Below are 12,602 nucleotides of genomic sequence, written 5' to 3'. Positions count from 1 at the left end.
TCTCAGTGAACTAAACACAAGAGAAATACAGATGAATAGGAAAACTGAACTGTTTAAGAATGAGCTGGGGACTGACCAAGTTAAAGGAAGAGGTGGCGATATTTATTAGATATATTAAAACAACTCCCAAACTGAAATCACCCTACTATGATAGAGGTTGGTCATTTCAGTGACCTGACCAATAATCCTGTGGTACTCAAAGGCTCCTGGACAGGTGTAGTCTCATTAATATAAAGTCCTCTTCTAGCATTTCATGTTTCAATAAAAATCAATTAGTACCAAAACCAAAACATCCACAAATGGCTTCAGAGCAGGGATTGAGCTTAAACTGTATAAAACCAGCTGTGAATCTAAAGTCAGAATAGTAACAGATTTACTGAGTGGTCTTTAGCCTTACAGAAGGTTTTAACCCATTCACCAAGGGACTTACATCTCTGCGACTTCAGCTCGTTCCTCAGCTCGCTCCAGCTCTCCTTCAAGGATGACAAGTTTACGGGCGACCTATACAGAGTGAATAAGTTTAGCCAAGGAGGTATCTGCAGGCAACACACATTTGAAAACGCACAGTTCCTGAATAGGCTTTCTTACTAGCAGTGGAGGACAGCTTCTATTTTAAACCAACACCAAAACTACACTGCAATACAACACATTCCTATCCATCATCAGCCACATTAACTCAGATCTAACACAGGGTAGAATAAGGCTCCCTCCCCATAAACAATAGTGGACAATCCCAACTGCCCCACTGTCCCTGGCTTTAGATGGAAAATGGGTGTCCAACAACGACAGAGAAAACAACTGGAAGTGTTTGGAATTAGGGAAATGGGGCATGGCCTGGTTTTGTTCTTACCTATCCAGTCACAGCCAGGGTGTTTACTCCAATGGCTTCTCTTCACTTTCATGAACCGTTCCCTCTCATTCCCAAAAGAACTACTCCCAGCCCATTCTATTCCTCATCTCCCTCAGAGACATCACCCGAAAGCACAGCGTTGGTTTTCACACGTACCCAGACAGCAATGATCTCGACTTGGCCACCTCCACTCATTCCAGTTTGCCGAATTATCATTCTGCTTATCCAACTCCCAGTATGCAATGAATGGCAATTTCCTCCAATTAAAAATATTGGGAAGACTGAAGTCATTGTACACTGTCCCTGCTACAAATGATGTCCCCTAGCAACCATCAAGGGGTCAACCTTCTGTTTATTAAACCATGGCTGTAATCATTGGCAACGAGATAAGTTTCTAACCACACATCCATGGAATTGCTCTATGTCAAGGTCAATGGCATTATCAGACTGTCCATACATCACTTCATCTGCTGCTGAAATCTTCACCCATTCCTTTGTTGCCTCTGGAAGTGACAATACAACAGAATCCAGCCAGTGTCCCAGATCCTGCCTTCTGTAAACTTAAGGTCATCCCCAAAATCTCCTGCACATGCCCCCTTCACCATCCCTCCTGTTGCTCATTGCTCAATGTTAAGCAGGGCCATGGCAGAACTTGAACCTGGCTCCTCACAACCGTATGAGTTTCTGTCTATTGATGGTACCACTAGGCCACTGCTTCCCCATATCGAGGGCAGGGATCCAAGTGCTTCCTGAAGTGCTGTGCTTTTGGTGCTCACCTCTTCATATTTGCGATCAGCCTCTTCTGCAATGTGTTTCGCCTCCTTCAGCTGCAGCTCCTGAAGCTCCATCCTCTCCTCATCCTTCATCGCACGGTTCTCAATTACTTTCATACCTCTGAATAAACATAGCCAGGGTTACACGGGCTAAACCAATAACCAGAGCACCTCCAACATACTTTAAAACACAGAGTATCTAGCCTGTCACATGGTACTAAACACAACACCTTCTGAGGGCCTGACTAACCAGTTATTACCCTATCACAATCATGCTGAAAACCAATTCCCAATCTAATTCAACTCCATCCCAACCAATATCAAAAGGGAAGAATGAGATACAGGTGCACTCCTCTTGAAGTGTACAATAAATGACAACTGACCAAAATTAAAATTAACTTCAACTGCACATCTTCCAGAGAAATTCTCACAGAATGATATCAGACATAATGCCACTAGACCATTCAGCCCAGCTAGTCTCTTGCTGTTCTTCTCAACTTGCCTGCAGCATTTGACACAGTTCTTTGACACATTCCTCTTTCTAACGCTAACTATTTCTACTTCTTTCTTCCTCATGTCTTTTTCCAGCTTCCCTTTAAATGCATCACTGAATACGTTCCAAACCAGGATCAAGTCCACAGTGACAGAAAGAAAATGGCCGAAGTCACTTTGCCCACAGCCTGACTTTGGTATTGCACTGACTGCCCTATTCAGTATACCACATGGACAAAACAATGTCACTGACTGGCAGATTTCCCAAAAATCATAGGTCCCCTTCTTCCTGGCCAGGACTGAATAGTTTGGGTTGTAACAACAAACTGATATCTTCATTGGGAGGCCTTACCCTATCACTGTGGGGCATTTCACAGAACTTGCTCTCTTTAGGAAAAAAGACTAACCTAGTTCCCTTATAATAGCCGTTCAAAATTCTCACTGTGGAGCCTATGGTCCTCCAACTATCATGACAAGAACTCTTAGCTTTCTCTAATCTCTCTCATCTGTGCTCAAGCTCTTTCTGAGCTCAACTTCTTACGAGCTCACTCAACTCACCCAAATCCTCCTAGCCTTTACATTAAGCCAATAATGTTAATTGCTCCCTCTCTCTTCAGATGTTTCCGCTCTCCTTTAAATTTTCCATTGGCACCTCTCTAATCAAAACAGCAATCCTTTACTTCCCGGTCCTTGCGAACTATATACCTCAGCTTCCAAACTCCCACTCCTTTCCAACATCCTAGAGCTCATTGTTGTCTCCCTTGCTTTCCAGGAACTTCCAAGTTTGACTCCCACTAATCAAGTCTGTCTTGTTGCAGTTTCAAAACTGCTCCTACTAAAGTCATCAATGACGTCCTGTGTCCTGTGTGACTGTAAACTTTCCCTTGCTGTTCTTCTCAACCTGCCTGCAGCCTTTGACACGGTGACCACACCATCCTCCTCCAAACCCCTCTCCAATCTCCCCCAGTTGGGTGGGACTGCTCTCGCCTGGTCCCATTCACCTCTGATCGAAGCAAGAGAATCCGCTGAAACAATCCTGCCCCACAAAATGCTACCCAGCAATCTATCCTTTACCCCTTCTCATCTATACATTCATTCTTGCCTATAGCAACCCCCAAAATGAAGGGGAAATTCTCACATGTAAACTGACAACATGCAGCTCTATCAACACCATTTATCTTGACTCCTCACTCTCACTAAACCATTAGATTTCTTGCTGACATCAGGTCTGGATGACCAGAAGTCTCCTCCAATTGAATACAGGAAAGACTGAAGCCATTGTCCTCACTCACTGTATAAGCTTCAGTATCTATTTAATCCATTTCCCCAGCAATTGTCTGAACAAATGTCCCAGCATTTGACCTCAACATTGTAGTGACTCTGTAATAAGTGGTCACAAGCTAAACGGCCTATTTCCACCTCTGAAACTTTCCCCTGTACCTTTGTTACCTTCAGTCTCAACTATTCCAAAGCATTCCCATCCATGAAACTGTGCTGTCCATCCTCACCCAGACCAGATCCCATCAACATACCAGCTTCTCACTGACCTACTTGAGATTCCGTTTAAGCAATGGCTTAAAAGTTCTCATCTTTGTTTCCAAATCAGTCTGTGGCTTTGCCCCTCTACAGCTCTCACCTTCTGCACTCCAAAATCCTCGCTGCTCTGGTCTCTTGGAGCATTTCGGATTTTAATTGCCCCATTACTGATTACTATGGCCTCAGCTACCAATATCCCAGGCTCCAAAATCCCCTTTACCCCCAAACCTCTGCACTCCCTTTTCCTGCTTTAAGACAATCTCTTTGCTTAATCTTATCATGAGAGATTTGATGTCAAGTTTCAATAATTGCGTAGTACCATGTGATACCGAATTGTGCTAAATTGAAGTTATTGCTGATGTCCTTCAGACATCATCCTGTGGAAACTGACCTCGCTCAGATTAACGGTGTCCTCCAGAACGGATTATCACTCACCTCTCGCTCTCATCCGCTGCCTTCTCTGCCTCCTCCAACTTCTGCAGGGCAGTGGCCAGACGCTCCTGTGCCCGGTCCAGCTCTTCCTCAACCAGCTGGATTCTTCTGTTGAGGGCAGCAACCTCTCCTTCAGCCTGAAACAAGATATCAAAGAGACACAGATTGGATCCAATTAATTTCCTGATGTGCTCTTCTCACAATACCACAACACAGTGCAAAGTACAGAGAGTGAGAGTGATTGGCTGAGGCTCCTCTCCTTGGTTCAGAAATTTGGTTAAACTTCCAAAGATTGGGCAGAATCCAACAATTTCAACCTTAATTGGTCATTTCCTCTCTGATCCAACATGATACCCCTTACTCAGAAGAATCTCCTAGTCAGTTAGGGAGATAATTCCACAGAACAGTTCAAAGGCTTGGAGCTTGGAAATAACTCAGCAAAGTGAGTGGAATACTCGGATTAATCATTCCAGGTTAAATCTTTCACCTGTTAGGAGTTAGCTAGTCTTGCAGTTTAATTTGCTCAAGGGATGTTACAAACTGTTCGAAATGGGATTAACAGGGTTGAGATTGAATCTTAATCCCAGCATTTCCAAGTTGTGTTTAGTTGACCAATGGCCCTCGGTCTGTACCCTCATGAAGACGTGACAGTGCGTAAAAATAGCACAAACACAAACTCTTAACCAAAGAGACTGCGTGTACAGATGAACAAAAACCTTCCTTAAATATTGACACCACGGTGTTGATAAATATCAGCTCAGCACAAATACATCCACTTTTTCAGAGAAACAACCAGCCTTTCACTTACAATGTGTGCATTTCCTTCTGAAGCTAGTTGCAACCTTCCACCATTGCAGGGATGGATAACTATACAGCCAGTCCCTCAACATTGAGCACATTAGGATTTCTCAGCATCCTCAGCCCCATCTCAATTGCCAACATCTAGAAATGCACCACAAGCCCAGGAATATTTGGGTTGAACTTGCCTCTAGAATCACGCTGTTGGGCCTTGCAGAGTTACACCTAGCCTTCCTCACTGCGACATGAGACACTGGATTGCTGGACAAACGCGGCCCAACACTTATCTGCTAGCACATAGCCCAGTGCTGCACAGATTAGCAAAAGCAACCAGTCAACAAGGGGAGCCAGACCCGAGCAGAAGGAAGCCCGTGGTCAGACTGCTTCAAGACACAGGGGTGAAAAGTCAATTATTCCTCCTAAACAGCCCACACCCACCACACCTCATGTCTCAAATGAATCAGGTTCTACATCCAAAATTGTTATTTCCTGAACAAAATCAATCCAAGATGAATGAATGAATCAATCAATAGTATCGGCTTCCACTGACCGTGTCAGAAATTTGTGATCACGATGGGTGGAGGGGAAGAGGAAACAGGAAATGCAGAGGGAGAAAGAGGGGAAAAGGAAACAGGAAGAGGTTCCAATGCAGGCAGCTGTAATCCTGGACACCATTAGTGAAACAATCAAAAATGAAAATTCCTCATTGATGTTGCAGCCATTTTTCAACAAAGGTTCCCATACCATTGACACTGAGCTGCTTATAGCTGGATCTTAACTCTAGTTCATGTAAAATGACACACAAATCCCTTGGAAGTCCTATATTTACCGGTCACTGAACCATTAAAAACAAATCTGCTTTTTTTTGTACTAAAGTGGATCAATTATCATATTGCAGCATAATCTGGTCTAATCTGTGTCTCTCTGTAGCCTTGGAGTACTCCTCATCACTTTCTTTCCCTCCTAGCACTGTACAGTCAACACAGGGTTCCTCGGTTGCACATGAACTGCAGTCCCAAACAGTGCTCCAACTATAATCTGCCATCCTTAAAACAACTTGTTTATCCCCACCCAGTGGTTTTGTTCCATTAACCCATCCATGCTGATATTTCTGTGGGTCACTAACCTCTTCAATGCGCCAAGCACAAGACTTCATGAATAAACTTTCTGCTGAGACGGAGGCTGGGAACAAAGCCAAACAGAGAAGTGATAACCAGCATCACTTGGCAAAGTGAACTTTCCCTCCCATTGTTCTTGACCCATCTGCAGCCTTTAACATGGTAACCACACCATTCTCTTCCAACCCCTCTCCACTGTCCTCCTCCTGATGGGACCACCCTCACCATTCCATCTCATCTAAATACAGAGCTACAGATTTCACTAGCAATGGCTTCTCTTCCTGCACAGTTCTCTGTCCCCTCATCTCCTTCCTATTTCTCATCAACACACTGCCACTTACTATCAGTTTCCACGTGCACAGAGGGGACCCAGCTTCACCCCACCACCACCTCCAAACCCACAAAGCTTGTCCCACAAACAGTTCTAAATGACAGGCTTCCATCAATGAAATTTGGAAAAAAAAAACACTAAACCATGGACTAACAGTGTCCACCACAAACTGTTCCCTAACTACCAACCCATTCAGACTCAGAACTCAGTTCTGAGGAAGGGCCGCCAGACCTGAAACGTTAACTGATTTTTTTCTTCACAGACCTGCTGTTTTTGTTCCTGATTTTCAGCATCTGCAGTTCTTTCAGTTTTTAACCCATTCATACTTCCTGAACACTGTCCCAGACTAAACCAAACTCTTTGCAACCTCTGTTACATCTGTCTGCAAGACAAGTGTGCAATATCAAGAGGTCTGATTTCTGTCTCAAATCTGCCCCTACCTCAGCCTGTCTGCTGTTTAAACCATCAATCATACCCTCACTACCACTTTGATTCAACTATTCTAACACAGTCTATAGAGTAAGAGTCATACAGCATGGAAAGAGACCGTTCAGTCCCACCAGTCCAGCTGAACATAATCCCAAACTAAACCAGTCTCACCTGCCTGCTCCTAGCCCATATCCCTCCAAACCTTTCCTATTCATGTACTTATCTAAATTTCTTTTAAATGTTGTATTGTATCCACATCCACCACTTCCTCATGAAGTTAACTCCACACGCAAACCACCCTCTAAAAAAAGTTTGCCCTTCATTTTTTTTTTTAAAAAATAATCTCACTCCCCTCACCATAAAAATGTGCTCACTTGAAATCCCCCGTTCTACGAAAAGACAACTACCATTAACTCTATCTATACCCCTCATTATTTTATGAACTTCTATGAGGTTGCCTCCCAACCTCCTTCGCTCCAGTGAAAAAGTCCCAGCCTCTATTTATAACTCAAACCCTTCACACCCAGCAACATCCTGGTAAATCTCTTCTGAACCCTCTCCAGCTTAATAATACCTTTCCTATAACTGGGTAGCTAGAAATGGACACACAGAGTGCTCTCCCACATTCTATCCTCTTGGGGTCATTCAAATCTACATGCCCACTTTAACTTGTATCAAGTTCCTGTCCTCATCACCCCCTGTTCACTAACCTATACTGGGCCCTGACTACTCAATGCCCCAATTTTAAAGTTTTCATCCTCGTTTTCAAATCTCTCCATTTGCTTGCCTGTCATCTGGTCTGTAACCTCCTCTCACCTCTGATTTTAAATTGCTCCAACATCAGCGGCTGTACCTCCAGCCATCCAGAGCCACAGCTCTGCAATTCCCTCGAAAACATTCAGCAACCCGACCATTCTGTTCTCCTTGAAGGAATGCCTCGAGAAACCTTTCACTTAGGTCCAACTGGTCAAAAGCTTGGCTTAATATTGTCTTGCATCACTTGGCTTCAAATTCTGTTGTAAGCCAGAGACAGCGGGAAAGTGAGAGGTGGAAAGTTTAAAAAAAACAGTAAGAACATTAGAATGGGAGAGCGCGAGAGACAGCGCGCGAGCTATGGTTGGAGCAAGTGCAGTAACCGGTGTTTAACACTTTGCAAATGTCTTCTGCATCTTTGGGCTACACACACCTGCTACCAGTGAGGGTCTTCTATATCATCTTCATCATGAATGTGACAAAAAAATGTTGTAGCAATAAGACACATGCACATGTTGACCATGTGTTAGGTAAAATGTGTTAGATGGTGTGTTTACTTGGAGAGAGCTGCTTCGCATTTGCTGGACCCCACAGGAATGGAAAGGGATGTGATTGATATTATACAGAAACAATATGGGAGAGAATCCCATCCACACCGCTTGCTACCAGCTCACTGACTTGAACAGAAGTACAGAAGTCATTTCAACATGGCACTGCTTCAACAATCAGCATATTACTGGGTACAACAGTGTTTACCCTTTAGGTGTGTCCAAACTCTCCTAAGCCTTAAAATCAACAGTTAACACAGCATGATAGCCAGCTGGACAATGACAAGTCAACCTGTTCCTAACAACACAGGGGGGAGTCTCAATAAAATATACCTGAGAATCAACAAGGTTATATACCCCTCCCAAACCCAAATACCCCTTCCACACACACACACACACACACACACTCCCTACCCAAATACTCCAGACTCCCCACCACCCAAATAGCACCTCCACACAGCCCACTTACAAATTCCACCTTGCATCGGGGTACAGCTCCCTCCCTATATTTTGTGGTGGTCACATGCGAATTAACACTTGCACTGCCTCATACACATGGTTTCTTAGAGGGAGAACAGGTGTGCAGCCTACCTGCTCACATCCCCTTTACTGCATGGTCCCACACCCCCCACCATCAGCATTTTACAGGACCCATCCCTCACCCCTGGCCACAGTCCACACAAGCCCTGACCTTACAGCAGAGATCACTGTCATACCGGGTCAGGATGGGACAGCAATATGATCACACAACAACAACAAATGAGCCAAGACTATTTGATTGATAATAATTAATCCCAAACAAACCCTGCATTCCTCCCATAGCTACTCCTACTGTTTGAGCGATTTATTCCTTTCTGCTTTCCCTGACCCACATAGGAGTGGTTCTGAACACTGGTACACAGAGGGTAATCAATTTAATAGTTTATTGTTTACCATTGGTACTAAACTAGTAAAAGCCAATGTCATTTTGTCAAATAAGTTTAAAACAGTTTTTCCAGATATACGTTCTCAATTCTCTTACCATGTTGTATCGCCTAATCTCCTGTTCCAGACTAAAATGCTCAAACCTCTCCTCAATCTCATGGCTCTTGTCTGTCCTGTCTCCAGAGTTTCGCTATCTCCATGGCTCAGCGACCACAACTAGATACAGTTCTTAAGGTGTGACCTGATCAGAACTACTGCAATCGTGGTATATATTGGGAAACAGTAAGAACTGCTGATGTTGGAGTCTGAGATAACAGTGTGGAGCTGGAGGAACACAACAGGCCAGGCAGCAGAGGGGGGGGCAGGAAAGCTGACGTTTTGGTTTGGGACCCTTCTTCAGAAATGGTATATATTGGACTGGTTTGACTATATAGTTTAAGGTCCCATTGTTGCTGCTTCTTTGCATCATTCAGTCAAGTTAAATTGTTGATGTAGACTTCCAGACCCAGACACCCTTTGCTATTGAAACACTCTTTAATCCCTCTCACTAGGACCAGCATTACCCCATCTACTGTCACAAAAAAAAATCATCTGGATGGGGAATATGCCAAAACAACTCACTTTAGAATTGAGCTAGTAACAATAGAAATGGATTTGCCAGGAATTTCAGCTGGATTTATTGGCATCTGGGGGATTTTCCTGGAAAAGGAAGGACAAAGGGAGAAGCGATATCAAAAATTATAGCTTTTAAACAGAGGAAATTAAATCAAGGGTGCATCCTCAAGGTGCATTGTAGCAACTCTCTAAGGCTCCACCCTGTGACCCTCTACTACATAAAAAGGCCAACGGCAACATATACATGGGAACACCACCACCTACAAGCTCCCCTCCAAACCACTCACCATCCCGACTTAGAAATATATCGCTGTCGGTTTACAATCTCCTAACTGCGCTATGAGTAGAAAAGAAAAGTCACCATTGTCCTACCAGACCACAGGGCTGTTCTCTCATTAGAGAGGGGTGACTGGTGGTGGTTTAACCCGACAGTCATCCAATAGACTGCAGTGATTTCGGAAGGCAGTTCATCACCACCTTCACAAGGGGAAAAAAAAACACGCTGGTCTAGTCAACATCACCCACACCCCACGAACAAAAAGAAAACCACAATGCATCGTTCCATTATCTTTACAAGTTAATCTCGATTTTCTGTACTTTATAGTGGAGGGAGCTATGAATCAATACTTTTGGTGACTCCATTCAGTATTCTTATACCATAACAATATGAAATATTCTTTGGGAGGTGGGTAAACTGGGTTCCTCTCAGACAAACCATCACTCAAGCTGCAAGACACCCCCCACAAAAGGTGGATGAAGGTAGAGCAGTGGATGTGGTATACATGGATCTAAGTAAGGCATTTGATAAGGTTCCCCATGGTAGGCTCATGCAGAAGATAAGGAGGCATGGGATAGGGGGAAAATGTTGCAGATTGGATTCAGAATTAGCTGACCCTTAGAAGACAAAGGGTGGTAGTGGATGGAAAATATTCGACATGGTGCTCAGTTCAAGTGGTGTACCACAAGGATCTGTTCTGGGTCCTCTTCTATTTGTGATTTTTGTCAACGATTTGGATGAAGGAGTGGAAGGGTGGATTAGTAAGTTCGCAGATGATACGAAGGTGGGTCGAGTTGTAGATAGTGCAGAGGGCTGTTCTAGTTTACAAAGGGACATTGATAGGATGCAGAGCTGGGCTGAGAAGCAGCAGATGGAGTTTAACCCTGAAAAGTGTGAGGTGATTCATTTTGGAAGGACAAACTTGAAAGCAGAATACAGGGTTAACGGAAAGATTCTTGGCAGTGTGGAGGAGCAGAGGGATCTTGGGGTTCATGTCCACAGTTCCCTGAAAGCTGCCACCCAGGTGGATAGAGTTGTTAAGGCGGTGTATGGTGTGTTAGCTTTCGTTAATAGAGGGATTGAGTTCAAGAGCCGTGAAGTTATGCTCCAGCTATACAAAAGCCTCGTTCGGCCACATCTGGAGTATTGTGTCCAGTTCTGGTCGCCTCATTACAGGAAAGATGTGGAAGTGTTGGAAAAGGTGCAGAGGAGATTTACCAGGATGTTGCCTGGAATGGAGGGAAGGTCTTACAAGGAAAGGTTGAGAAAGCTAGGGCTTTTCATTTTAGAACGATGAAGGATGAGAGGTGACTTGATAGAGGTGTACAAAAATTATCAGAGGTATAGATAGAGTGGACAGCCAGAGACTTTTTCCTAGGGTGGAGGTAGCTATTATTATGGGGCATAGTTTTAAAGTGAGTGGAGGTAGACATAGGGAAGACATCAGAGGTAGGTTCTTTACTCAGAGTGGTCGGGGCGTGGAATGCATTGGCAGAGAGGGTAGTGGAGTCGGCCTCATTAGGGGCATTTAAGCGACTATTAGATAGGCATATGGATGATAGTATAAGGTAGGGGTGGAGGTTAGATAGATCTTAGGATTAGGGTAAAAGTTCGGCACATCATGGGCCGAAGGGCCTGTACTGTGCTGTACCGTTCTATGTTCTAAGTTCTAAAACCATTGCCACTTCAGACACAGTCTGTTCAGGGAGATCTGGATCCAATGTCATTCCAGCACAGCCAGCTGCCAGAAAGATCAAAGGGACAACTGTATGATTTTCAGTTTCACTTGCGATTTCTCAGGTACTGAAGCAGTCTGTGCCCGGTGCAGCAAGACCTGAATAATATCCAGGCTCGAGCTGATAAGTAGAAAGTAATATTTGCCCCACACGAGTACCAGACAATGACCATCTCAAACAAGAGAACTCAAACCATGACCCTTTGACATTCAATGTTATTACCATGAGAAATAGGAACAGGAGAAGACTGTTTGGCCCCTCAAAACAGCTGTTCCACTATTCAACAGGATCATGGCTGATCCAACATTCCTCACGTCCATTTTTCTACCTGTTCCCCATAACCCTCGATTCCCCAGATCATAAAGAACCTATCTCTGCCTTAAATATACACAAGGACTCTGCCCTCACCAGCTCCCTGGGCCAAGGAATTTCAAAGACTCATAACCCTGAGAAAAGAAATTCCTGCTCATCTCAGTCTTAAATTTGATCTCTTTATGCTGAGACTGTGCCCTCTGGTCCTAGATTCTCCCATGAGGGGAAACATCCTTTCGGCATTTAGCCTGTTCAAAACCCTTAAGATTCCTGTATGTATCAATGAGAACACCTCTCATTCTTCTAAACTGCAGTGAGTACAGTCCCCAACCTGTTTAACTTTTGCTTATTAGACAATCTGTCCATACCAGAGATCATCCTAGTGAACTTTCTCTGAACTGCCTCCAATAAAATGATCTCTTTCCTTCAATAAGCAGGACCAAAACTGGTCACAGTACTCTAGATGTGGTCACCAGCACCTTGTACAGCTGCAGTAAGACTTCCCTACTCTTATACTCCAACCTCCTTGAATAAAGGACAACATTCAATTAGCCTTCCGGATTCCCTGCTGCCCCTGTGTGCTAGCTTGCTGTGTATCATGCACAAGTCCCCTCATGTCCCTTTGTGTTACAGCTTCCTGCAGTTTTTCTTCATTTAAATTATACTCTGTTCTGTTGT

General features: G+C 44.0%; 1 protein-coding gene across 4 annotated transcripts in view; it reads right to left on the bottom strand.

The window, feature by feature from the left end:
• LOC109925811 (tropomyosin alpha-4 chain) overlaps positions 1 to 12,602 on the bottom strand; it is a 90,589-nt gene that overhangs the window by 21,225 nt on the left and 56,762 nt on the right. For 3 of the 4 annotated variants that reach the window (XM_048614333.1, XM_048614334.1, XM_048614336.1), the window contains 3 exons: positions 4,087 to 4,220; positions 1,627 to 1,744; positions 431 to 501 (listed from right to left, as the gene is read on the bottom strand). In XM_048614333.1, coding sequence (XP_048470290.1) covers positions 431 to 501; positions 1,627 to 1,744; positions 4,087 to 4,220 — 323 coding nt within the window. Of the gene's footprint in view, positions 1 to 430; positions 502 to 1,626; positions 1,745 to 4,086; positions 4,221 to 9,081; positions 9,216 to 12,602 lie in introns of those variants that run through there. The other variant, XM_048614335.1, reaches the window with a different exon arrangement.

The sequence above is a fragment of the Rhincodon typus genome, chromosome 29, assembly GCF_021869965.1.
Source record: "Rhincodon typus isolate 14 chromosome 29, sRhiTyp1.1, whole genome shotgun sequence".
Lineage (NCBI taxonomy): Eukaryota > Metazoa > Chordata > Chondrichthyes > Orectolobiformes > Rhincodontidae > Rhincodon > Rhincodon typus.
The sequence above is the reverse complement of the archived record's forward strand: the minus strand, read 5'-3'. Positions and strand labels throughout refer to the sequence as shown.